The 25,247-nt window shown below is 39.1% G+C and overlaps 1 protein-coding gene across 16 annotated transcripts in view; it reads left to right on the top strand.

Moving 5' to 3' along the window:
• The window catches only part of RAD17 (RAD17 checkpoint clamp loader component), a 42,857-nt gene extending 17,788 nt beyond the window's left edge, over window positions 1-25,069 (top strand). For 12 of the 16 annotated variants that reach the window (XM_078365385.1, XM_078365383.1, XM_035291464.3 and 9 more), the window contains 8 exons: window positions 1,200-1,311; window positions 4,788-4,970; window positions 6,481-6,566; window positions 6,679-6,825; window positions 9,431-9,580; window positions 12,408-12,528; window positions 20,908-20,965; window positions 24,333-25,069. In XM_078365385.1, the coding sequence (XP_078221511.1) occupies window positions 1,200-1,311; window positions 4,788-4,970; window positions 6,481-6,566; window positions 6,679-6,825; window positions 9,431-9,580; window positions 12,408-12,528; window positions 20,908-20,965; window positions 24,333-24,594 (1,119 nt within the window). In that variant the 3' untranslated portion in view covers window positions 24,595-25,069. Of the gene's footprint in view, window positions 1-1,199; window positions 1,312-4,787; window positions 4,971-6,480; window positions 6,567-6,678; window positions 6,826-9,430; window positions 9,581-12,407; window positions 12,529-13,517; window positions 13,837-20,907; window positions 20,966-24,332 lie in introns of those variants that run through there. The other 4 variants (XM_078365387.1, XM_054252212.2, XM_078365386.1 and 1 more) reach the window with 1 other exon arrangement.
• The last annotated feature ends 178 nt before the right edge of the window (window positions 25,070-25,247 follow it).

Raw genomic sequence — 25,247 nt, 5'->3', positions numbered from 1 at the left:
TCCCGTCTCTACTAAAAATACAAAGATTAGTTGGATGTGGTGGTGCCCACGTGTAGTCCCAGCTACTCGGGAGGCTGAGGCAGAATTGCTTGAACCCAGGAGGCTCTGCCTCCGAGGAGGCTGCAGTGAGCTGAGATTGCATCATTGTACTCCAGCCTGGTGACAAAGCGAGACATTATCTCAAAAAAAAACTACATTCTCTACTGTAAGCATGAGCACTGCAAATTGAGCCATGGTGCATGCCTGTAGTCCCAGCTCCAGATACTGAGATTGGAGGATTGGTTGAGCCCAGGAGCTCAAGGCCAGCCTGGATGATATAGTGAGACCTTCTGTCAAGAAAAAAGTGTTTTTTAAGTGACTTCATCAGTTCAAATGGCTCCAGTTTAAAATAAAAAAAAAGAAGAAGAAAAAATAACTGGGGTAATTGTGGCTTTTTCATCCTCACCAGACTGTATAATATGTTGAAAACCCTAGTAAAGGAATTTCCATGTAAATTTTGTAAATATATCAGATTATTTTGTGTGTATATTTAATTTGATCACATTCTATTGCATTTTGAGGGGTTTTTTTGTGTATGCGTGTACATATATAGGTTAATATATATCTGTGTTTATATAGTGAGAAAAAGTAAAATTCTTAAAATACAAATGGTCAAAGTGAAAAAGTAAAAAAGTATAGTATTTAATATTTCCTGAAAGTTTACCTTAAACTGTAATAAGTCATTGATGCTTGTACCATTCATAGACCAGTGTTTAACATGGAGGCTTTTTAGTTTTTATTATTATTTTGAGGTAATTTTTTTTTCTAGCCCTATTGCCCAGGCTGGAGTCCAGTGGCAAGATCACTACAGCCTTCACCTCCAGGGCTTAAGCGATCCTCACACCTTAGCCTCCAAAGGAGCAGGGACTACAGGCTCACACCATCATGCCCCGCTAATTCTTCTGATGTTTTGTAGAATTGAGGGCTTCCTACCTTGCCTAGGCTGGTTTCGAACTCCTGAGCTCAAGTGATCCTTTTGCCTCTGCCTCCCACATTGCTGAGATTACAGGAATGTGCTATCGTGTCCAGCCCTTTTTAGTATTTAAGTTTAAAAGAATCTAATTTACTTTCATTAAGTTTAGAAAATAGGTTGGGGTTTTTTATTGTTGTTATTTTTAAGAAAATACTCTTTTTTTTTTCATTTAATTTTTTAATTTTAGAATGGAGGAAAAATTACTGTCCCTGACAAAACTTCTCTAGAGTTGCTCTGTCAAGGATGTTCTGGTGATATCAGAAGTGCAATAAACAGCCTCCAGTTTTCTTCTTCAAAAGGTAACTATGGAAGATACAGTCCTGTGGCATTATATAGGTGACTGACTTTCTCTTAATTATTTGTTCAAGAAATCAAAATAAACTTTTTTTTTTTTTTGAAACAGAGTCTTGCTCTGTCACCAGGCTGGAGTGCGTTGGTGCAATCTCAGCTCACCACAACCTCCACCTCCCTGGTTCAAGTGGTTCTCCTGCCTCAGCCTCCCGAGTAGCTGGGACTATAGGCACACACCATCACACCCAGCTAATTTTTGTATTTTTAGTTGAGACAGGGTTTCACCATGTTGGTAAGGTATTGGTCAGGCTGGTCTCGAATGGTGACCTCAAGTGATCCACCTGCCTCGGCCTCCCCAAGTACTGGCATTACAGGTATGAGCCACTGCACCTGGCCAATAAACTTTTATTTATGAATGAATGAATGAATGAGACAGAGTCTTGCTCTTGTTGCCCAGGCTAGAGTGCGATGGCACGATCTGGGCTCACCACAACCTCCACCTCCCAGATTCAGGTTGTCTCCTGCCTCAGCCTCCTGAGTAGCTGGGATTACAGGCATGAGCCACCACGCCCAGCTAATATTTTTAGTAGAGACAGAGTTTCCCTATGTTGGTCAGGCTGGTCTTCAACTGCTGACCTCAGGTGATCCACCTGCCTCGGCCTCCAAAAGTGCTGGGATTATAGGTGTGAGCCACCTTTCCCAGCCTAATTAATTAATTTATTATTTTTTAAATTTTATTTATTTATTTTTTTAAAGTTGGGGTTTCACCATGTTGGTCAGGCTGGTTTGAACTTCTGATCTCAGGTGATCTGCCCGCCTTGGCCTCCACAGTGCTTGGATTACAGGCATGAACCACTAGGCCCGGCCTGATTGATTTTTTTTTTTGAGATGGAGTTTGACTCTTGTTGCCCAGGCTGGAGTGCAATGGCGCGATCTCAGCTCACTGCAACCTCTGCCTCCCGGGTTCAAGCAATTCTGCCTCAGCCTCCCAAGAAGCTGGGATTACAGGCACCTTTTGTCACCATGCTCAGCTAATTTTTTTTTTTTTTATTTTTAGTAGAAACAGGGTTTCACCATGTTGGTCAGGCTGGTTGTTACCTCCTGACCTCAAGTGATCCACCCACCTTAGCCTCTCAAAATTCTGGGATTACAGGCATGAGCCACCGCACCAGCCAAAATAAACATTTTAACTTATATTTGATCTATACCTATCTATTCTTCTTTTTTATTGAGACAGTGGCTTAAAAAGAAATATGTACACATGCATACATACCCTTCTATGAATATGTCGTAGTATGTATCTTTGTTTCTGTTTGAGTTAGTTGACCTTTCAAAGTTAATTTAGAATGAGACTTCCTTTATAAAAATTTTGTCTCTGCCACTTACCAGTTATATAGGCCTATGCAGGTGACTTTATCTTTCTGTGCCTCTTTTTTCTCACCTTTTATGTGAGAATTTACATCTTAGAGTTCTGTGAAGAATATGTAAGGTGATACTTATAGAGTGCTTCTTACAGTGCTTGATTCATATTAAGTGCTCAATAAATGGCCAGCCATTGATCAGTTTAATAGTATTGTGCTGAGGTTGGTTTACTTTTGAGATTATTTTTATGATAATTTATGAGATATGTTTAATAAATTTATTTCCTGTTAATATGTAAAAAGTGTGAATAACCATGGTGTAGCAAAAAGATAGCTTCACTAATGGCAATGAGTTACATTTTTACTGTAATGATCGTAGTTTACTGCATTGTCCTTATCAGAAGGCATTTAGCAGATACTTACTTAAAGCTTAATGTTAACAATATGACCTTAAAGAGTGGGCCAGAAACTATGTTAGCAATTACGTTTTTTCATTTAATTCTCATATCAGCTTAATGAGATAAACAATACATTGATTCAAATCCAGATCCTGTGCTCTTTCTGCTGTTTTAAGCAGCTTTTAAGGCATGTACTTGAGTTCTAAATAGTAGGCTTAAAAATGAAATTTGGAGCAGGCATGGTAACTATTGCCTGAAGCCAAAGTGGGTGAATCACTGGAGCCTAGGAGTTTGAAACCAGCTGGGGCAACATAGCAAGACCTTGTCTCTACAAAAAACTTAAGAAAAAAAGCAAGATATTTGATCACATGCATATTCATAAATTGGGTACTGTCAACATCAATAGAGAGGTTGTTAAATGTAGATTGCAAAACCAGACTGCCTGGATTCCAATCACTCACTCACTGATGACCTTGATCCAGTTATTTAACCTCTTTAAACCTCTTTATATCTTATTTCATTAACTGTCTAATAATAATTCTTGGTCAGGTACAGTGGCTCATGCCTGTTATCCCAACACTATAGGAGACTAAGGTCGAAGGAAGCTTCAACTTCAGGAGTCTTATATCAGCCTGAGCAACTTAGTGGGACCTCGTCTCTAATTTTAAAAAATTTAGCCACCATGGTGGTGCATACCTATAGTCCCGGCTACTTGAGGCTGAGGTGGGAGGATCACTTGAGCCTGGAGGTTCAGCCTTCAGTGAACTATGATTGTGCTGCTGTACTCCAGCCTGGGTGATAGACCCAGACCCTGTGTCAAAAAAAAAAAAAAAAAAAAACCGGGCGTGGTAGCTCACGCCTATAATCCCAGTACTTTGGGAGGCCAAGTCAGGTGGATCACTTGAGATTGGGAGGTCATGACCAGCCTGGCCAACATGATGAAACCCTGTCTCTGCTAAAAATACAAAATATTATCCGGGCATATGCCTGCAATCCCTGCTACTTGGAAGGCTGAGGCAAGAGAATCACTTGAACACAGGAGGCACAGGTTGTGGTTAGCCAAGATTGCACCACTGCACTCCAGCATGAGTGACAGAGCAAGACACCATCTCAAAAAAAAAAAAAATTCTCCTCTCACAGGGTTATTATGAAGATCAGATTCATGTATATCACATGCCAAGAACAGTACCTTTCACATAACACCATGAGAAACCAAGGTGATATGACTTAACAGGTTGTATATCCTTTATCTGAAATGCTTGGGAATAGAAGGATCACAGATTCGTTTTAGATTTTGGAATATTTGCAGTATACTAATTGAAAATCCCTCATCTGAAAATCTGAAATACAAAGTGCTCCAGTGAGCATTTTCTTTGAGCCTCATATTGGCACTGCAAGTTTCATATTTTGGAGCATTTTGGGGTTTGAATTTTTGGATGAGGAATGTCAGCCTATTAGAGAGTTTGCTATTGTGCATGCGAAAGTTTGAAATCTGCATTATGAAATAACTTTCAAATAATATTTCATTCTATTTTAATGTTAGTAACCCAAAGAGGACTCTGACTCAGTTAATGTCATTTATAATTTTTGTTTATTAGGAAAATATAGTTTAATTAAAATATTTAGTGTAACTATATTTATAGTACACTAAAAACACTGAAGTGTTTTTAGTTTAAATTTTCACATTTTAATTTAAATATTGTCACTTGGGTGTATATTATTCAGGAGAAAACAACTTACGGCCAAGGAAAAAAGGAATGTCTCTAAAATCGGATGCTGTGCTGTCAAAATCAAAACGAAGAAAAAAACCTGATAGGGTTTTTGAAAATCAAGAGGTCCAAGCTATTGGTGGCAAAGATGTTTCTCTGTTTCTCTTCAGAGCTTTGGGGAAAATTCTATATTGTAAAAGTAAGAAATTTTTACATTTTCTAAATCTGTTAGATGTCACGTAGTCTTAAAATGGAAATAAAATGTCACCTTTTAAAAAATGTCATGTATTTTGGTTCTGCTCTTAAGAGCTAGAGCTAGGTCAGATGCTGTTTGCCTACGCCTAAGAAGTAGTAGGAAAATAGAGTATTTTCTGACCATGAGCAGGATGATTAAAAATAAAAACATGGTAATGTAGACCATATCCATGCATGTAAATCTTTAAAATTATAGTTTGCAGAAGGTAAGAGAGCAGATCATCTAGACTTTTAGTGGCAAGTGTTGGTAACCTAAAGTCCTTTAAGGGTTTGGTAGCCTAAACCCCACTGGGCTCCAGCCACTGGGGGCTTAGACAAATTAGGTCGTTTAAGGTTTCTGTCAGTCCTCTTGTATTTGTCTAGTTTACAAGCCTGGTGTCTCCCCAACAAGAGATGTTTATTGCCCTTTCTGTCTTTTTTGATGACTGCTCCCTCTCAGTTCCTCCCCTCCCTATTGTCTATCTGTAGTCTCCCAAATTGTTCCTCCTTTTGATAGCAAATGCCTATTTTCACTCTAATGATCCTAATGAAAGAAATTAGGATTTCTTTCTTTTTTGTTTTTCTTTAACGCTTAAGTTCTGGGGTACATGTGCAGAGTGTGCAGGTTTGTTACATAGGTATACACATGCCATGGTGGTTTGCCCACCTCATCATCTACATTAGGTATTTCTCCTAATGCTATCCCTCCCCTAACACAGCCCTCCACCCCCACCAACAGGCCCCAGTGTATGATGTTCCCCTGCCTGTGTCCATGTGTTCTCATTGTTCAACACCTACTTATAAGTGGGAACATGCAGTGTTTGGTTTTCTGTTCTTGTGTCAGTTTGCTGAGAATGATGGTTTTCAGCTTTGTCCATGTCCTTGCAGAGGACATGAACTCAGAAATTGGGATTTCTTAATGGAAACCTTCATATAATCTGAGGAAAATGAAATGGGCATCACTTAGGTGGCAGTAAGGACACTCCTCTGTCACTGGATCCTCTTACTTTGAATCTGAATGACTGTTCCCACCTGATTCTTTTCCTTCCCCCCATTCTTTTCCTCCCCAACATACATTTATTGTCTCTTTCTCGTGTTAGTCAATGGAATTCTTACTCTCTCATGTAGAGAACACCATCTTCCTACATCGTAAATAAGAGAGTAAAGACCACTGTATTGAGATGAGAATCAAGGGAAGAAAGCAACCCAAAGCTGGAAAAAGTGAAATGGGAGTGCATTAGGAAATAGAATATTTTAAGTGTAGAAAAGCTATAATCTAAGCATCTGACTTCTAAATTTAGCTCTTGCTAATATGGAAAAAATGGGTGCTTGCTTCCAGTTGTTTTTTATTTATTCTTTTTTAACAGTTTGCTTACTGTGTTAGCATTGTATGTCCAAAGTTTTCAAAATGTTCAAATGAGAGGTGCTATATAATTATAGAGAATATATTTAATAATTTCAGAAATTTTTTATAGGAACGTCTTTAACAGAATTAGACTCATCTCGGTTGCCCTCTCATTTATCAGAATATGAACGGGATACATTACTTGTTGAACCTGAGGTAAGATCTTTAATGACACTTAGTACAGATTACAAAAGATACATTATTTGTGTGCATATATATCTGACCATTACTTTTTACCAAATTTATGTATCTATGCTTTTTTTTATAGGAGGTAGTAGAAATGTCACACATGCCAGGAGACTTATTTAATTTATATCTTCACCAAAACTACATAGATTTCTTCATGGAAATTGATGATATTGTGAGGGCCAGTGAATTTCTAAGTTTTGCAGATATCCTCAGTGGTGACTGGAATGTAAGACCATTTGACTTACATGTTTATGTTTATCAGTATTTGCTTAGAATTAAGAAAGTTTACTTTTATCCCTAATTGCCTGGCATTCTTCATAACTATGCTAAAGTTAATGTATCCAACTCAGTGTTTATAATAAAGCTTCAGTAGCAAATCTGATTTTGCTGCTGACAATATAGCACCAGTTGTTTCTAAAGTTTGTGTGTGTGTGTGTATCTGTGTGTGTGTGTTTGTGTATCTGTGTGTGTGTGTATCTGTGTGTGTGTGTGTGTATGTGTGTGTGTGTGTAGAGACAGGGTCTCACTGTGTTGCCCAAGCTGGTCTCAAATTCCTGGGCTCAGACAGTCCTCTTGCCTGAGCCTCTAAAGTGCTGGGATTACAAGTGTGAGCTACCACTCCGGTTTCTAAAATTATTTTCTGGTTTTGTGGTTATGGTTTTTTGTTTTTTTGAGAGGAGGCTCTAGCTATAGCTGTGTTACCCAGCCTGATCTTGAACTACGGGTTTAGGGGAAACCTTTTGTCTCTGCCTTCCAAGTAGCTGGGAATACAGGCACACACCACCATGCCCAACTTATTTTCTTTTTCTTTTCTTTCTTTTTTTTTTTTTTTTTTGAGACAGTATCTCACTTTTTTGCCCTGGCTGGAGTGTAGTGGTACAAACACAGCTCACTGCAACCTTGACCTTCTGGGATCCTCCAACCTCAGGCACTTCCTCATCCAGTAGCTGGGACTATAGGCAAGCACCACTATGCCCCACTAATTTTTTTTTTTTTTTTTTTTTTTTTTTTTTTTTAGAGACAGGGTTTTACCATATTACCCATGCTGGTCTCGAACTCCTGAGGTCAAGCAATCTACCTGCCCTGGCCTCTAAAGTGCTGAGATTATAGGCGTGAGCCACCACGCCCAACCCCAGCTCATTTTCTGATTTTAAAATTAATATATACTCAAAATTTGACAACCATTAAAAAGTAGATACAAGAGAAAGAACTGTACATGTTGCTACACTTTCTGCTAGTTTTAAAAATGTATTTCTTTTACATATTTGTAAGTTTTTAACTATAAAATTTATATTTTTTTCTTAACATCTTAACACTGCCTTTACCAGTACAACAGCCACCAACCACATGTAGCTATTGACATTTAAATTTAATTAAAAATTCGATTTCTCAGTCATACTGGCCACATCTCCAGTGCTTGATAACTGCATGTTGTTGATGGCTGCTTTACTTAACAGCCCAGATACAAAACATTTCCATTATTACAGGAAGTTCTGTTGGACAACACTGTTTTGATATGTTAATATTTCTGTGGTTCTAAGTGTTAAATTAAGGCCGGGCTCAGTAGGGCATACCTGTAAACCCAGCACTTAACAGAGGCTGAGGCAGGCAGAACTCACTTGAGCTCATGAGTTCAAGACTGGCCAGAGTAACATGACAAAACCCTGTCTCTATAGAAAAATACCAAGAAAATTCCTTGGGCATAGGTGGTCCCAGCTACTCAGGAGACTGAGGTGGGAGAATCACCTGAGCCCAGGAATTTGAGGTTATAGTGAGTTGTGATCATGCCATTACATTCCAGGCTGGGCAACAGACCAGGACCCTGTCTTAGATAATAATACAAAATAACGAAAAGACTGTAATTGAATTGTTTGATAATGGTTGAAATAATGGATACCCCATTTATCTTGAGGTAATGATTATGCATTGTATGCCAGTATCAAAGTACCTCATGTACCTCATAAATACATGCAGCTACTAGGTACCCACACAAATTAAAAAAATTTTTTTGATGATAGTGCAATGAATAGCTGCATATCCTTAACTTTAGTTTGACAGTTGCATATTTTGCCACATTTTCTTTTTTTTTTTTAGACACTCTTGTTACCCAGGCTGGAGTGTGATAGTGCCATCTCAGCTCACCGCAACCTCCGCCTCCTGGGTTCAGGCAATTCTCCTGCCTCAGCCTCCTGAGTAGCTGGGATTACAGGCACACGCCACCATGCCCAGCTAACTTTTTGCATTTTTAGTAGAGACGGGGTTTCACCATGTTGACCAGGATGGTCTCGATCTGTTGACCTTGTGATCCACCCGCCTTGGCCTCCCAAAGTGCTGGGATTACAGGCTTGAGCCACCGTGCCCGGCCGTGCCGCATTTTCTTAATCTCTCTATACATTTACACATTTGTTTTTGGCTGAATAATTGGAAAGTATTAATAGTTGGGAACGTCATGACACTTAATACTTAAGCATGCATAAGGACATTGTTTTAATACAATACCATAGCATTATTATACCTAAGAAAGTTAACATTAATCTAGCAATATATTGTCCCTATTCAGATTTTCTCATTTGCCTCAAAAATGTATTTAAAGTTGTTTCCCCCACCCCTGTCCAAGATCCAGTCAGGCTTTATACATTGCATTTGATTGATAGGTCCCAGTGGAATTTGCTTTAAATAAGTTTGTAGTGCTGTTTTTTTATAGGGCTGTAGTAATGTTGAAGAAAGTGAACACATAGACACTAAATACGCTTAGTGTTTTTGTGCATGTCAGGAATACCAGTAATGCTCTTTTATAAATCTTTTTTTTCACTTCTTTTCTCATTTGTTAGACACGCTCTTTACTCAGGGAATATAGCACATCTGTAGCTACGAGAGGTGTGATACATTCCAACAAAGCCCGAGGATATGCTCATTGCCAAGGAGGAGGATCAAGTTTTCGACCCTTGCATAAACCCCAGTGGTTTCTAATAAGTAAAAAGGTAAAAAAAAAAAAAAGAATTGTATACTTTTAATATGTGAACTTCATGATACATGAATTATAATTCAAAGCTGTTATTTTCTTTAAAACATAACAAAGGAAAAAATGTTTCATTTTTAACGAAATAGTTGCCAAGGTCCACAATTAGATTCTGAGTTTTTATAAAACATAGAAAGGTAACTCTTAAACACTTGTACAGTTTTTTAAAGGAAAAAAGACTATCAAAATTTGAATACATATACATGTTTTATTTATTAGTTTTATTGGAATCCAAGCATAGTTATAATTTAGTTTTTATTTGTTTTTTAAAATTGAGACAGAGTAGCTCTGTCACCCATGCTGGAGTGTAGTGTAGTAGCTCACTGCAACCTCTGCTTCCTAGGTTCAAGCAATTCTCCCACCTCAGCCTCCTAAGTAGCTGGGATTACAGGTGCATGCCTCCACACCCAGCTCATTTTTAAATTTTTAGTAGAGACAGGGACAGAGTTTTACCATGTTGGCCAGGCTAGTCTTGAACTCCTGACCTCAAGTGATCTGCCCACCTCAGCCTCCCAAAGTACTAGGATTACAGGTGTCAGCCACTGCACCCAGCTGCATATTTATATTTTAGTTTCAATTAAACATAAACTTTAGGGCCAGGCATGGTGGCTCACACCTGTAATCCCCGCAGTTTGGAAGGCCGAGACAAGAAGACCCCAAGTTTGAGACAGCCTGGACAACATAGTGAGATCCCATATCTACAAGAAAAAGAAAAACAAAATTAGAAATAAACACTAGTTCAACCTGAAAATGTTGACTGGAAAACAGAAATCCCTAGTATATAAAATTTCAGTTAGACAGCAGGTATAAGTTTTAAGTTCAAGAGATATTTTGTATAACATGGTGACTATTAATAACAATGTGTTGGCCATGCTCAGTGCTCAGGTCTGCAATCCCAGCACTTTGGGAGGTTGAGGCAGGTAGATCATAAGGCCAGGAGTGCAAGACTAGGCTGGCCAAGACAGTGAAACCCTGTATCTACTAAAATACAAAAAATTAGCTGGGCATGGTGGCGGGCACCTCCCAATACCAGCTACTTGGGAGGCTTAGGCAGGAGAATTGTTTGAACCTGGGAGGCGGAGGTTGCAGTGAGCCTAGATCACGCCACTGCACACTAGCCTGGGTGACAGAACAAGACTCCATCTTAAAATAAAATAAAAACACTGTGTTATGTATTTGAAAATCACTAAAACAGTAGATTTTAAGTGTTCTCACCACACACAAAAAATATATGTATGTAAGGTAATGCATGTGTTAATTGGCTCCATTTAGCCATTCTACCATATATTCATATTTCAGAACATTATCTTGTATACTATAAAAACATACAGAGCTTATTCGTCAATTTAAGTTAATCAAAGAAAGGAGAAGAAATCTTGGCCCTGCCTGTGTCTGGAAAAGTTATTCACCTAATGTGCTTTTACTCTCCACAGCTAAAAATGTAGATGATTGAATTATTTAGTAGTAAAATATGGGTGGTCCACGAGTTGAAAACAAAATACACAACAGAGTTTTCAAAATGAATTGCCAGTCTTTAAATGATTAAAAGTCAGATATGAATTTCTAGCTTCAGAATTTCCGGAATCTCTTGGGGAAAAAAAAAGGCCAGACACAGTGGCTCACACATATAATCCGAGCACTTTGGAAAGCTGAGATGGAAGGATCACTTGAACCCAGGAGTTTGAGACCAGCCTAGGCAACATGGTGAAACCCCATCTCTATAAAAAGCGTTTTAAAAAATTATCTGGGTGTGGTGGCACACACCAGGAGTTTGAGACCAGCCTGGGCAGCATAATGAGATCCCAAATCTACAAGAAAAAGAAAAAAAAATTTTTTTTTGTTTTTCCCACGTAGTCCCAGCTACTTGGGAGGCTGACATGGGAGGATTGCTTAAGCCTGGGAGACAGAGGTTGCAGTGAACAATGATTTTGCCACTGCACTCCAGCCTGGGCGACAGAGTGAACTGCACCCCACCCCACCCCACCCCACCAATCTCTTAAAAAACTAAAAGGCAAGTGAAGTAACACTGGCTCATATTTCTGCATAGTGGCAATCACCTCATCATGTAGCATCTGCCCCTTTGAGATGTGAGTAGTAGGCACCACTGTCCCCAGCTGGTTCATTCACTTATATTGCCTGCTTGACTTCTATAATATCTGAATTTATGACCCCTGGCCTGGGTCATCTCTGAGATGTCTTCCAGTTGTAAAATCATACAGCTGAAAATCACCCTATAGTATATTACCTAGGACATTTTTTCCAACAGATTTATTGGAAAATTTAATGACTTTTAAGCAATTTGTATCTCACTGACTTGCTTTGTCTTATACCACATATATTAATTTTGCATTGTAGCAACATATAAGTTATCTAAGACTGTTAGCTTCTTGAAGGCAGGGATTATGCTTCTCTCTTCCTCAGACTAACATTGTGTAGACTAAAGAAACTGAATTATTTCATTGAAAAATAGTATTTTTATGTAATTTGTGATGTGTGCTCATAAACAGAATTCCTTTGATTTTTAAATTTTTCTTATTCATCCAATGTCTTTTAAAAATTCTTGTTATATCTATGTGAAATAGTTGTGTAGGTGAAATACTTTATTCAACAATACTAGGAAGACTGTAAAGGACTACTTAAATAAGCTCTTAAAAGTATATTTGTGATATATAAACCCATAACCTAATAAAAACGTATTATGTAAGTTTATATAATAAACTTAGTTTGTCTAGGGATACATATTTTTAATTTCATTTTTCCTTTATCTTTTTTTTTCCTTTTCCATACAGTATCGGGAAAATTGCCTGGCAGCAAAAGCACTTTTTCCTGACTTCTGCCTACCAGCTTTATGCCTGCAAACTCAGCTGTTGCCATACCTTGCTCTACTAACCATTCCAATGAGAAATCAAGGTAATAACATAGGTTTTTCTTTTCTTTTAAGAAGTAGGATTTTATAGCAGTATCTTTTTGTGGGCCAACTTATTGTTATATACAGTGAGATATGTTGTTTTATTTCTTGATCCAGATAATTATAAATCCTTTATGATTTTTTTTTTAAAGCATCAAACAGGCCAGGCGCAGTGGCTCATGGCTGTAATCCCAGCACTTTGGGAGGCCAAGACAGGCAGATCACTGGAGGTTAGGAGTTCTCGATCAGCCTAGCCAACATGGTGAAACCCTATCTCTACTAAAAATACTAAAATTAGCCAGGCATGGTGGCACGCTCTTGTAATCCCTGTTACTTGGGAAGCTGAGGCAGGAGAATCGCTTGAACCTGGGAGGTAGAGGTTGCAGTGAGCTGAGATCACGCCACTGCATTCCAGGCTGGGTGACAAAGTGAGACCTGTTTAAAAAAAAAAAGCATCAAACAATATAGAAGTATATAAAGTAAAAATTGAAAGTTCTTCCCCTACAACCAGAGGTTGTTTTGACAGATTGATATAAATTCTTCCAGATACTCTTCTGTGAATGTAGAAACATGCAGAATGAGACAAACGTTAATTTGCTTATGTCACTTACCATGGATAGCCTTTCATATTTTATGAGTTAATGTCAAAGCAGCAATGCTAAAGTGTATTGAAATCTAACTTATTTTTTTCAGAATTTATAATAATTTTATTTAACCTTATGATGGATATTTTGATTGCAGTATTACAAAAATGCCTATTAATAGTATATTTTCATGTTATGAAATTATAATGCTACAAACATTACTATGCCTGTGGTAGTATACACCTGCACAAGTTTAGAAAATGTTGTGCATTCTTAGGCAAAAATGGGATAACTTTTGGGCAGTGGTCATGATTAATCTGTTGATCAGAATCCAGAGATTTCCCCTCTTCTTGCCAATTGTTTTAAGATTACACTAGTTTAAAAATTTTTTTTTTCTTTTTGCCCAGGCTGGAGTGCAATGGCGTGATCTCGGCTCACTGCAACCTCTACCTCCTGGGTTCAAGCAATTCTCCTATCTCAGCCTCTGAAGTAGCTGGGATTACAGGCATGCACCATCATACCCAGCTAATATTTTTTTGTATTTTTAGTAGAGGTGGGGTTTCACCATGTTGGCCAGGCTGATCTTGAACTCCTGGCTTTAAGTGATCCACCCACCTCAGACTCCCAAAGTGCTGGAATTACAGGTGTGAGCCACCATGCCCAGCCACTATTTTAAACTTTATTTTGAAATTATTTTTAACATAAAGATGCAAGAATAGTACAAAAGAATTCTTGTATATCCTTCATTAAGTTTCCTCATTGTTACATTTTTACCATATTTGTCTAATTATATTCTCTGTCAATATAAGCACGCTCATATATGTATTTTGCTGAACCAGTTTTGAGTAAATTGCAGGCATAATATCCCATTATTCTTAAAAACTTAAGTCTGCACTTACTAAAAACAAGAACATTTTCCTGCATAACCACACTATGCACATCAAGTCAGGAAATTAACATTAATACCATTCGTTTTTTGTCCCCAAAGTTTGCCATTTGTCCTAATATCCTTTTATTAAAAAAAAAAAAAAAAAACTAATAAGAGACAGAGTATCGTTATGTTGGCCAGGTTGGTCTTGAACTCCTGGCCTCAAGCAATCCTCTCACCTCAGCCTCCCAAAGCGTTACAATTATAAGCGTGGGCTACCGCACCCAGCCCTAATAATATCCTGTGTAAAAATGACGACTTGTTCCCCATTTCTTTTCCAGAATTCAATGAAAGATAACCTGATGCATTTAGTGATATAGTTTCCATGTCTTTTTCATCTCCCTTGATCTGGAGCGGTTTTTTAGTCTTTCTTTGTCTATGACATTTTAGAGGCATATAGGACAGTTACTATGTATACTATCCTTCAGTTTGAGTTTGGTGATTCCTCATTATTGAATTCAGGATATGTATTTTTTTTCTGCAGAAATACCACAGAAGTAATCTTAAAAAGAATTGGCAAGAAAGGGAAAGATATCTGGATTCTTAACAACAGATAATTATGTCCACTGCATATAGGTTATCTTATTTTTGCCTATGAGTACCCAACATTTTAAACACTTTTTAAGTAGTAATACTCTCAAAAGCTATAAGATAAAACTCTTCATTGTATTAAAGTAGATATTTACTCTTTAATCCTTTCTTCTGATAACTGGTAAGGTCAACTCTGTCTTTAAAATTTTGGGGCTGAGTGCAGTGACTTATGCCTATAATCCCAGCACTTTGAGAGGCTGAAGCGGGCAGATCACCTGAGGTCGGGAGTTCAAGACCAGCATGACCAACATAGAGAAACACTGTCTCTACTAAAGTACAAAATTAGCCAGGCATGATGGCGCATGCCTGTAATCCCAGCTACTCAGAGGTTGAGGCAAGAGAATCGCTTGAACCCGGGAGGCAATGAGCTGAGATTGTGTCGTTGCACTCCAGCCTAGGCAATAATAGTGAAACTCTTAGGAAAAAAAATATTCTGGGCTAGGCATGGCAGCTCATGCCTATAATCCCAGCACTTTGGGCAGCCAAGGTGGGGAGATTGCCTGAGCCCAGGAGCTCGAGACCAGCCTAGGCAACACAGTGATACCTTGTCTCTACAAAAATATTTAAAAATTAGCTGGGTGTGGTGGCTTGCACCTGTAATCCCGGCTACTCGGGAGGCTGAGGCAGGAGAATCACTTGAACCCGGGAAGCAGAGATTACAGTGAGCAGAGATTATATCATTGCACTACAGCCTGGACAACAAGAGTGAAACTCCATCTTAAAAAAAAAAAAAAATGATAAAATTAGCTGGTATAGTGGCTCACACCTGTAGTCCCAGCTACTCAGGAGGCTGAGGTGGGAGAATTGTTTGAGCCTGGAAAGGGAAGGTTGCAGTGAGCCGAGATCACACCACTGCATTCCAGCCTGGGCAACAGAGTGAGATGCCGTCTCAAAAGGCAAAGGACCAGTTAGACATTTCTTAAAAGAAGACATACAGATGGCCAGTGTATGTGAAAGACATACAGATGGCCAAGGTATATGAAAAACTGCTTAACATTAAGGCTTAGCACTAATGATCAGGGAAATGTACGTTAAAATGACAGTGAGATACCACATTACACTGGTTAAAATGGCCATTATCAAAAAGACAAATGATAACAAGTGTTGGCCAGGGTGTGGAAACAAGGAATCCTCACAAAGTTAGTAAGAATGTAAATTAGTACAGCTGTTTTGAGGAACAGTATGGAGGTTCCTTTAAAAACTAAAAATAGAACTACCGTATGATCCAGCATTCCTACTACTGGATATATATCTAAAGAATATGAAGTCAAGGTCAGGCATGGTGGCTCGTGCCTGTAATCCCAGCACTTTGGGAGGCTGAGGCAGGTGGATCACTTGAGGTTAGGAGTTCAAGACTAGCCTGGCAAACAAGGTGAAACCCCCTCTCTACCAAAAATATAAAAAATTAGGCAGGTGGATCACCTGAGGTTGGGAGTTCAAGACCAGCCTGGCCGACAGAGAAACCCCATCTCTACTAAAAATACAAAAAAATTAGCCAGGAGTGGTGGCACATTCTTGTAATCCCAGCTACTCTGGAGACTGAGGCAAGAGAATCGCTTGAATCAGGGAGGTGGAGGTTGTGGTAAGCTGAGATCACGCCATTGCACTCCAGCCTGGGCAACAACAGCGAACCTCCATCTCAAAAAAAAAAAAAGTCAATCTCATAGTAGAGCATAGAATGGGATTACCATGGGCTTGGATGGTAGGAAAGATGTTGGTCAAAGAATACAAAATTTTGTTACGTAGGAGGAGTAAGTTCAAGAGTTCTGCTTTACAACATGATGGCTATAGTTAATAGTGTATATTTTGTTGTGGTTTTGTTTCTTTTTTTGAGACAGGCTATCACTCTTGTCACACAGGCTGAATTGTGGTGGTGCGATCACGGCTCACTGCAGCCTAAATATCCTTGGCTCAACTGATCCTCCCACCTCAGCTTCCTGAGTAGCTGGTGACCACAGGTGTGCACCACCACCCTTAGCTAATTTTTGTATTTTTTTTGTGAAATTGGGGTTTTGCCATGTTGCATAGGCTGGTCTTGAACCCCTGGGTTCAAGCGATCCTCCCCACTCAGCCTCCCAAAGTGTTGGGACTACAGGTGTGAGCCACCACACCTAACCAATATATTGTATTCTTTTTTTTTTTTAATCAAAAACTTTTGAGAATATTTCAAGTAACATATATTATTTTCTTGAAAAATGCTAAGAGAGTAAATGTTAAGTGTCTTCCCCACAAAAATAACTCTGTGAGGTAATATATGTGTTAATTAGCTACAGTTAGTCACTCTACAATGTATATATTTTTTAAAATGTTGCCCACAATAAATATATACAATTTTGTTAATTAAAATAATTCTGATTGTATTGTGTAATGGATTTTTTTTATTTTTTATTTTTTGAGATGGAGTTTCGCTCTTGTTACCCAGGCTGGAGTGCAATGGCGCGATCTCGGCTCACTGCAACCTCCGACTCCTGGGTTCAAGCAATTCTCCTGCCTCAGCCTCCTGAGTAGTTGGGACTACAGGCACGCACCACCATGCCCAGCTAATTTTTTTGTATTTTTAGTAGAGACGGGGCTCACCATGTTGACCAGGATGGTCTCGATATCTTGACCTTGTGATCCACCCGCCTCGGCCTCCCAAAGTGCTGGGATTATAGGCATGAGCCACCGGGCCCGGCCAGATTTTTTTTTTTTTTTTTTTTTTTCTTCAGATGGAACCTTGCTCTGTCTCCCAGGCTAAAGGGCAGTGGCGCGATCTCAACTCACTGCAGCCTCCTTCTCCCAGGTTCAAGCAATTCTACCTCAGCCTCCTGAGTAGCTAGGATTATAGGCACACACCACCACACCCAGCTACTTTTTGTATTTTTATTAAAGATGGCTTTTACATATTGGCCAGGCTGGTTTCAAACTCCTGACCTCAGGTGATCCACCTGCTTTGGCCTGTGTAGTAGATTTTTTTAAAAGGTAAGTATCCAAGAGCCCTCATATTGTTAGACTTAGGAATTTTAAAAGGTTTATAAAAATTAGTAAAAGTAAGATGTTTTGGTTTTTCTTATTTCTTTTATTTTCTCTCTATATTTTGATCACATAATCTCTGTCAATCTATGTCCAAGGTGTTTTTTTTGTTTGTTTGTTTTGTTTTTGAGACAGAGTCTCGCTCTGTTGCCTAGGCTGGAGTGCAGTGGCACAATGTCTGCCTCCCAGATTCAAGCAATTCTCTTGCCTCAGCCTCTTGAGTAGCTGGGATTATAGGCGCGTGCCACCACGCCTGGCTAACTTTTGTATTTTTAGTAGACATTTTTTGTCATGTTGGCCAAGCTGGTCTCGAACTTGTGACCTCAGGTAATCCACCTGCCTCAGCCTCCCAAAGTGCTGGGATTATAGGTGTGAGCCACTGTGCCTGGCCTGTGTCCAAGTTTGGTAATACTTCTGGTTAAAATCTAGTGTTGAGCCCCTTTAGTGAATTTTTCATTTTAGTTATTGTACTTTTTGACAGAATTTTCATTTGGTTCTTTTTATAATTTTTGTCTTTTTATTGATGTTCTTTTTCATGAGACATTGCCATTATGGCTTTCTTTACTACTTTAAGCATGGTTTCCTTTTCTACTTTGAAAATATTTATAATGGCTTATCTGAAGTCTTTTTCTGTTAATTTAATGTCTGAGCCCTCTCAAAGGCAATTTCTTTTGCCCACCTTTTTCTTTTTCTTTTTTCTTTTTTTTCTTTTTTTTTTGAGATGGAGTTTTGCTCTTGTTACCCAGGATGGAGTGCAATGGCGTGATCTCGGCTCACCACAACCTCCGCCTCCTGGGTTCAGGCAATTCTCCTGCCTCAGCCTCCTGAGTAGCTGGGATTACAGGCACGCGCCACCATGCCCAGCTATTTTTTTTGTATTTTTAGTAGAGACGGGGTTTCACCATACTGACCAGGATGGTCTCGATCTCTTGACCTTGTGATCCACCCACCTCGGCCTCCCAAAGTGCTGGGATTACAGGCGTGAGCCACTGTGCCCGGCCCTTGCCCACCTTTTTCTTATGGGTGGGTCACACTTTCCTGTTTCTTTACATGTCATCATTTTTTGTTGAAAATGAGATATTTTAGGGACTGTATTGTAGCAATTTTGGAGAATGTTTATTCTCCTCCTCTGGGGCTTGTTTTTATTGTTGTGTGCTTGTTTATTTGTTTAGTGACCTGGCTAAACTCATGTAATGAAGTCTGTCTTTTGCAATATGAAGCTTTTCTTCCTCCTCAGAGAGCTCAGCCTTGGCTGTGCTCACAGTTAATTTGGGATGATGGTAGTTTTAGCAGAGCTCACTTTGTCTCTTTCCCTGATATCTCTGTATAGCTCTCTGCTTCCTTTGGTATCACACTGTTGGCTCCCATAATTACTTTCTTTCTTTCTTTATGGAAAGGGTCTCACTCTGTCACTCAGACTGGAGTGCAGTGGCACGATGGCTCACTGCAACCTCCGCCCCGCCCCGGGCTCAAGGAATTCTTATGCCTCAGCCTCCTGAGTAGCTGAGACGACAGGCATGTGCCACCATGCCCAGCTAATTTTTATATTTTTAGTAGAGATGGTGTTTCACCATGTTAGCCAAGCTGATACTGAACTCCTGACCCAAGTGATCCACCCACCTTGGCCTCCCAAAATGTTGGTATTACAGGGGTGAGCCACTGTTCCTGGCTACTTTCTAACTACTATTTAATTGCTCTGTTTTCAGCAGTGCTTTAGGACAAAAATTTCTTTACAGTCTGATCCAATTTAATTTGGGCAGGTATAGACTTTCAAGCCAGTCTCAGGGTTGTTCTGAAACCAGAAGGGCTGTTTTTAGTTGTCTCTTTCACTGGTTTTCTTACGAAGTAGTTGGCTTATGTTTAGCTTGTTCTTAATTGAGAGAAGCTGGTTTCAGGGGTGCCCTTTAGGCTTGAACTTCCCCACACTATGTTTCAAATAAAGTCAGTTCCTTTGGGGAAAGCTTCAAGGCTCTCTTTTCCGTGCCCAGCTGCAGAGGTAGCCTCTGATTATTTTGTCTTGCCTCTCCCAATATGGACCCTCTGCTATGTAACAAGCTGGGGTAAGGGAGACTGCAGTTGGGACAGGGGGCAGTGCCTTTGGGTTAGAACCACTTATCTTATGAGTAGGGCTGGGTGGAGAAAGGAAGCCCCAGACACCCTGCTGCACCCAAGTAGGAAGGAGTCCTTAGTTCTTGGCTTGCATCCACCTGGAATGAAATTTTCATCAAGCTGAGCCCTCTCAGTTCAGGGTTGGGAATGCAAGGGAGGAAATAGTGGCTCAAATGCCTCAGATTTTCTCTGTTGATTTTCTTGAATAAATATTTCCTCATTTCCCAGAGACTTTAAATGATTGATTTTGAAAAGTTTTCACCGCTTTTCCTTATCTCTGGGAGTGGGTACACAAGAGCTTATGCTGTCACGAAGTCTACTATATCATTCTTTTTCTTTTTGAATTTTTAGTTATGGTAAAGTATACAGAACATAAAGTTTATCATCTTAACCATTTTCAATTCTACAGTGCAGTAGTCTGAAGTATATACACCTTGTTCTGCAACCAATTTCCAAAACTTTTGCTTCTTGTAAAACTGAAATTCTATAACTATTAGCATTAACTCCCTATTTTCCCTTCCCCCTGGCAGCCACCATTCTACTTTCTTTCTCTCTGAATTTATGACTCTAGATACTTTATGTAAGTGGAATCATACAATATTTGTTGTTTTGTGACTGGTTTATTTCACTTAGAATGATGTCATTGAAGTTCATTTGTGTTACAGCGTGTGTCAGAATTACCTTCCTTTTTGAAGCTGAGTAATATTGCATTAGATGTATATACCACATTTGGTTATTCATTTGTTGATGGGACATTTGGGTTGCTTCCACCCTTTGTTTATTGTTAATACTGATATGAACATGGGCATGCAAATACCTTTTTGAGACTCTGCTTTTAATTCTTTTGTGTATATACACAGAAATGGAATTGTTAAATCATAATAATTTTTTTGAGGACCCACTCTATTGTTTTCCACAGCAGCTACACCATTTTACATTCCCATGAGAAATGTACAAGGGTTCCAGTTTCTCCACATCCTTCCCCACACTTTTTGTTTTCTGGTTTTTGATAACCAGATGTGAATCGGTTTCACACTATGGCTTGGATTTGCATTTCTCTAAAGATTAGTGATTTTCAGCATCTGTTCATGTACTTATTGGTCATTTGTATATTTTCTTTGGAAAATTGTTTACAACTTTTAAAAAATCTGTTTCAGCTCAGATTTCTTTTATCCAAGATATTGGAAGGCTCCCTCTAAAGCGACACTTTGGAAGGTAAGCTGATCAAGAAAGAAATACTGTACCTGGTAATTTATAAACATAGTCATATTGTAGATGTTTCCTTTTCTTGAACAGCGTATTATATTTAAGAAAAGGAAGGGTCTACAGTACAATACAATTGTAGAACCTTCCTACAGCACCTACTCCCAATGGACTATACCAGACTAAATGGAATCATGGAATCACAAAGGCAGAGGAATCTTTAAAATCCTCCAATTCAACAAATCTAGAAACCCCTTTCCAGCTTTCCTGTCGAGAGGTGTTCTTAGCCTTTGCTTGAAGACCTGCAGTGACTAGGAACTGCCTTAGAAAGTAGCAGTGTCTTCTATAATTTCTTATTTTAGAAAATTTAGACCATCAAAATAAAGAGATGTCTATATATATGCTGTTCATTTTATTGAAAATAGCATCTATGCCATTATCAGTGAATAACACAAAACCTATATTTCAGTTTGACTTAGCGTATTTGTAAGATCAAATTAAGCACTCAGGAATCATTTAAAGATTTTTTAAAAATCTGTCTGGGCATGGTCACACCTGTACTTCCAGCACATTGGGAGGCCAAGGCGGGTGGATCATCTGAGGTCAGGAGTTTGAGACCAGCCTGGCCAACATGGTGAAACCTGTCTCTACTAAAAATAGAAAAAATTAGCTCAGCATGGTGGCACATGCCTGTAATCCCAGCCATTCAGGAGGCTGAGTCAGGAGAATCACTTGAACCCGGGAGGTGGAGGTTGCAGTGAGCCAAGATCTCACTGTTGTACTCCAATCTGGGCAACAAAATCGAAACTCCATCTCAAAAAAAAAAAGACTTAAAAAATCTTGCTTACTGGATGCATGGACAAAAGTAAGTGATAGAAATGGCACCTCTGACTCCTCCTGTCTTTTCTTTTATTTCTAGTCCCAAATGGAAAATTCTTGTGGTATGAGCTTTTTCTCCCTACCCTCAAAGATTCATTAAGGCCTTTGTAGTGTTAATAGTTTTTTCTGGATACTGGCTTAGCTATGCAGAGACCATCTTTCCTATCACAGAAAGACCATAATGGCTGGATCTTGAAGCATCATCCCACTGGGATGTGGTCAGGGCTTATACATTTTATAAACATTGCTTTTCTTCCCACGTCCCTCTGAATGAAATCAGGACCAGGTTTCTCTGATGGCTCCTTTCCTCCACCCTCCCAAGATTATGGCATCAAAATAAAGACAAGTATCTTCTGTTGTCTTTTTTTCCTGAGATGTATTGGGTTGCACCAACCTAAATTGAATGAGAGTCTTCACTGTTTTACTATTGGTTCAACTATTTATTTGATGTGGCTTGAGAGGCAGTATTTTCAGTGCTATGTATTACAATGACTGGTACTATTATCATTTATTTATGTTGACCATATTTAAAATAACCATATTTTTAGTACTATTTAGTATTGAATATTAATACTTAATATTTAATAGATGTTTAATTTCCTGTGATTCAACTTATATATTATTTTTGCCCATTTAGCTTCTTTTCAGCTTTTACTATCACAGTCTTATAGATAAATCATCACGTACTTCAAATACTATTTACTTAGGATGAATTCCTAGAAATGAAATTGCTGGATCAATAAGTATATTACCTTTTGAGGCTTTTCCTCTGTATTGCCAAATTGTTTGCAAGAATATTTTGCCAATTGTATATCCACTTATAGTGTATCAGTATGTTCTTTTCTGCTAACCCGTGCCACCACTGGGTTCTAAAAGTATCTTTGACATTTTAGAAGATGACAGTAGTAGGCCAGGAGGTCAGGAGTTCGAGATCAGCCTGACCAACATGGTAAAACCCATCTCTACTAAAAATACAAAAATTAGCTGGGTGTGTTGGTTCATGCCTGTAATCCCAGCTATTCCGGAGGCTGAGGCAGGAAAATCACTTGAACCTGGGAAATGGAGGTTGCAGTGAGCCAAGATCATGCCACCAAGAGAGTAACATTGTCTCAAAAAAAAAAAAAAGAATGACAGTAGTAGCTCATTGTGTTAATTTTCTTTTTTCTTTTTTTTTTTTTTTTTGAGACGGAATTTCACTCTTGTTACCCAGGCTGGAGTGCAATGGCACGATCTTGGCTTACTGCAACCTCTGCCTCCTGGATTCAGGCAATTCTCCTGCCTCAGCCTCCTTAGTAGCTGGGATTACAGGCACGTGCCACCATGCCCAGCTAATTTTTTGTATTTTTAGTAGAGACGGGGTTTCACCATGTTGACCAGGATGGTCTCGATCTCTTGACCTGGTGATCCACCCACCTCAGCCTCCCAAAGTGCTGGGATTACAGGCGTGAGCCACCGTGCCTGGCCTTAATTTTCATTTTTAAAATTACAAATTAGATTGAAAAATTTATTTAGTAACCATTTGTAGTTCTTTTATAAGTTGTCCATGTTTGTGCCCATTTTTCTATTATATTTCATTTTTTCTTTTTAATTTGTAAAAATTCTTTACTGAAGGCTGGGTGCAGTGGCTCACACTTGTAATCCCAGCACTTTAGGAGGCCAAGGCAGGTGGATTGGCCTCCCAAAGTGCTGGGATTACAGGTGTAAATCTGACGTCAGGAGTTCGAGATTGCCCTGGCCAACGTGGTGAAACCCCATCTCTACTAAAAATACAAAAATTAGCCAGGCGAGGTGGCATGCGCCTGTAATACCAGCTACTCAGGAGACTGAGGCAAGAGAATCGCTTGAACCTAGGAGGCAGAGGTTGCAGTGAACTGAGGTTGCACCACTGCACTTCAGCCTGGGTTATAGAGAGATGGTCTCAATTAAAAAAAAAATCTTTACGGAAGACATTATCCCTTTTTATTTTTAGGTGGTGGTGGTTGTTTTGTTGTTGTTGTTGTTATTGTTTGTTTTTAGAGGGTAAACGGAGTCTTACTCTGTCACCCAGGCTGGAGTCCAGTGGCACCATCTTGGCTCACTGCAACCTCCACTTCCTGGGTTTAAATAATTCTCCTGCCTCAGCCTCCTGAGTAGCTGGGATTACAGTCACGTGCTATCACGCCCGACTAATTTTGTATTTTTAGTAGAGATCAGGTTTCACCATGGTGACCAAGCAGATCTTGAACTCCTGGCCTCGAGTGATCTGCTCACCTTAGCATTCCAAAGTGCTGAGAGTACAGGCGTGAGCCACTGCGGTCAGCCCCTTTTTGTATTTTAAGTTGTAGGAACTTAATTCAGTTTGTCATTTACTTTGTAGTAAATAACAATGAAAGTAAATGAAAATGTAGTAAATGGCAATGAAAGTAAATGAAAGGTGGCTTCATAATCATCACACTCATGGTGTAATTTAAGGAATCTCCTCCTTTGGTTCTTATTAATGCCTGCACTGTGAATCTGACAGATTGAAAATGGAAGCCCTGAGTGACAGGGAACATGGAATGATCGACCCTGACAGTGGAGATGAAGCCCAGCTTCATGGAGGACATTCTGCAGAGGAACCTCTGGGTGAACCCACTCAAGCTACTGAGCCAGAAACCTGGTCTCTTCCTTTGAGTCAGAATAGTGCAAGTGAACTGCCTGCCAGCCAGCCTCAGCCCTTTTCAGCCCAAGGAGACGTGGAAGAAAACATAGTAATAGAAGACTATGAGAGTGATGGGACATAGAAGCCAGCCTGCAAATCAGATTGCTACTTCACAGATTAATTTTTGTTTCATTCAGTGGTACTTCAGCAGAGTTAATAAGCTTTTCTGATAAATTACACAACAGTTTAATTCTTCATTCTTATAGTATTTCATCACAAGAAACTGACTCTTACCTGAATTTTTTTCTGTAGTATTTATTAAATCTGTGAGTGGTTTAAAGAGAGGTCAGTGTGTATAAAGTGTGTTTGAACATTATGCCAAATATCAAAATGTGAAGGACTAATTCAGAATGCAAAAACGTTATGGGGGTTGTAAATATGAACTATTCAACAGTTTAGGATGCAATTATGAGTGTAAATAAACTGCGTGCCTTATTTACACTTTATTGTCTCTGGCTTTCCAGATGCCGTTTTGATGTGTTGTACAGTAGAATATCTTAGATACTTTTTGGAAAGTATTTACATAATTTATATCAAAATTAAAATGTTGAATTTCATTTTGTGTCTACTGTCTTTTAACACTGTCTGCCATGGGTCCTTCGGCACAGCGCAAGAATCTCCCTCACCCATGTCAAACTTTTTTCAAAAGATAGGGAAGAGGATGGCAACGTTGCTATGAGAACTCTCGGGGACTCCTACTCCAACCTGTAACTACCTTTCCAAAGGAGCCCAGTG

The sequence above is a fragment of the Callithrix jacchus genome, chromosome 2 (genome assembly GCF_049354715.1).
Source record: "Callithrix jacchus isolate 240 chromosome 2, calJac240_pri, whole genome shotgun sequence".
NCBI lineage: Eukaryota > Metazoa > Chordata > Mammalia > Primates > Cebidae > Callithrix > Callithrix jacchus.
This window is presented reverse-complemented; position numbering and strand designations above follow the sequence as displayed.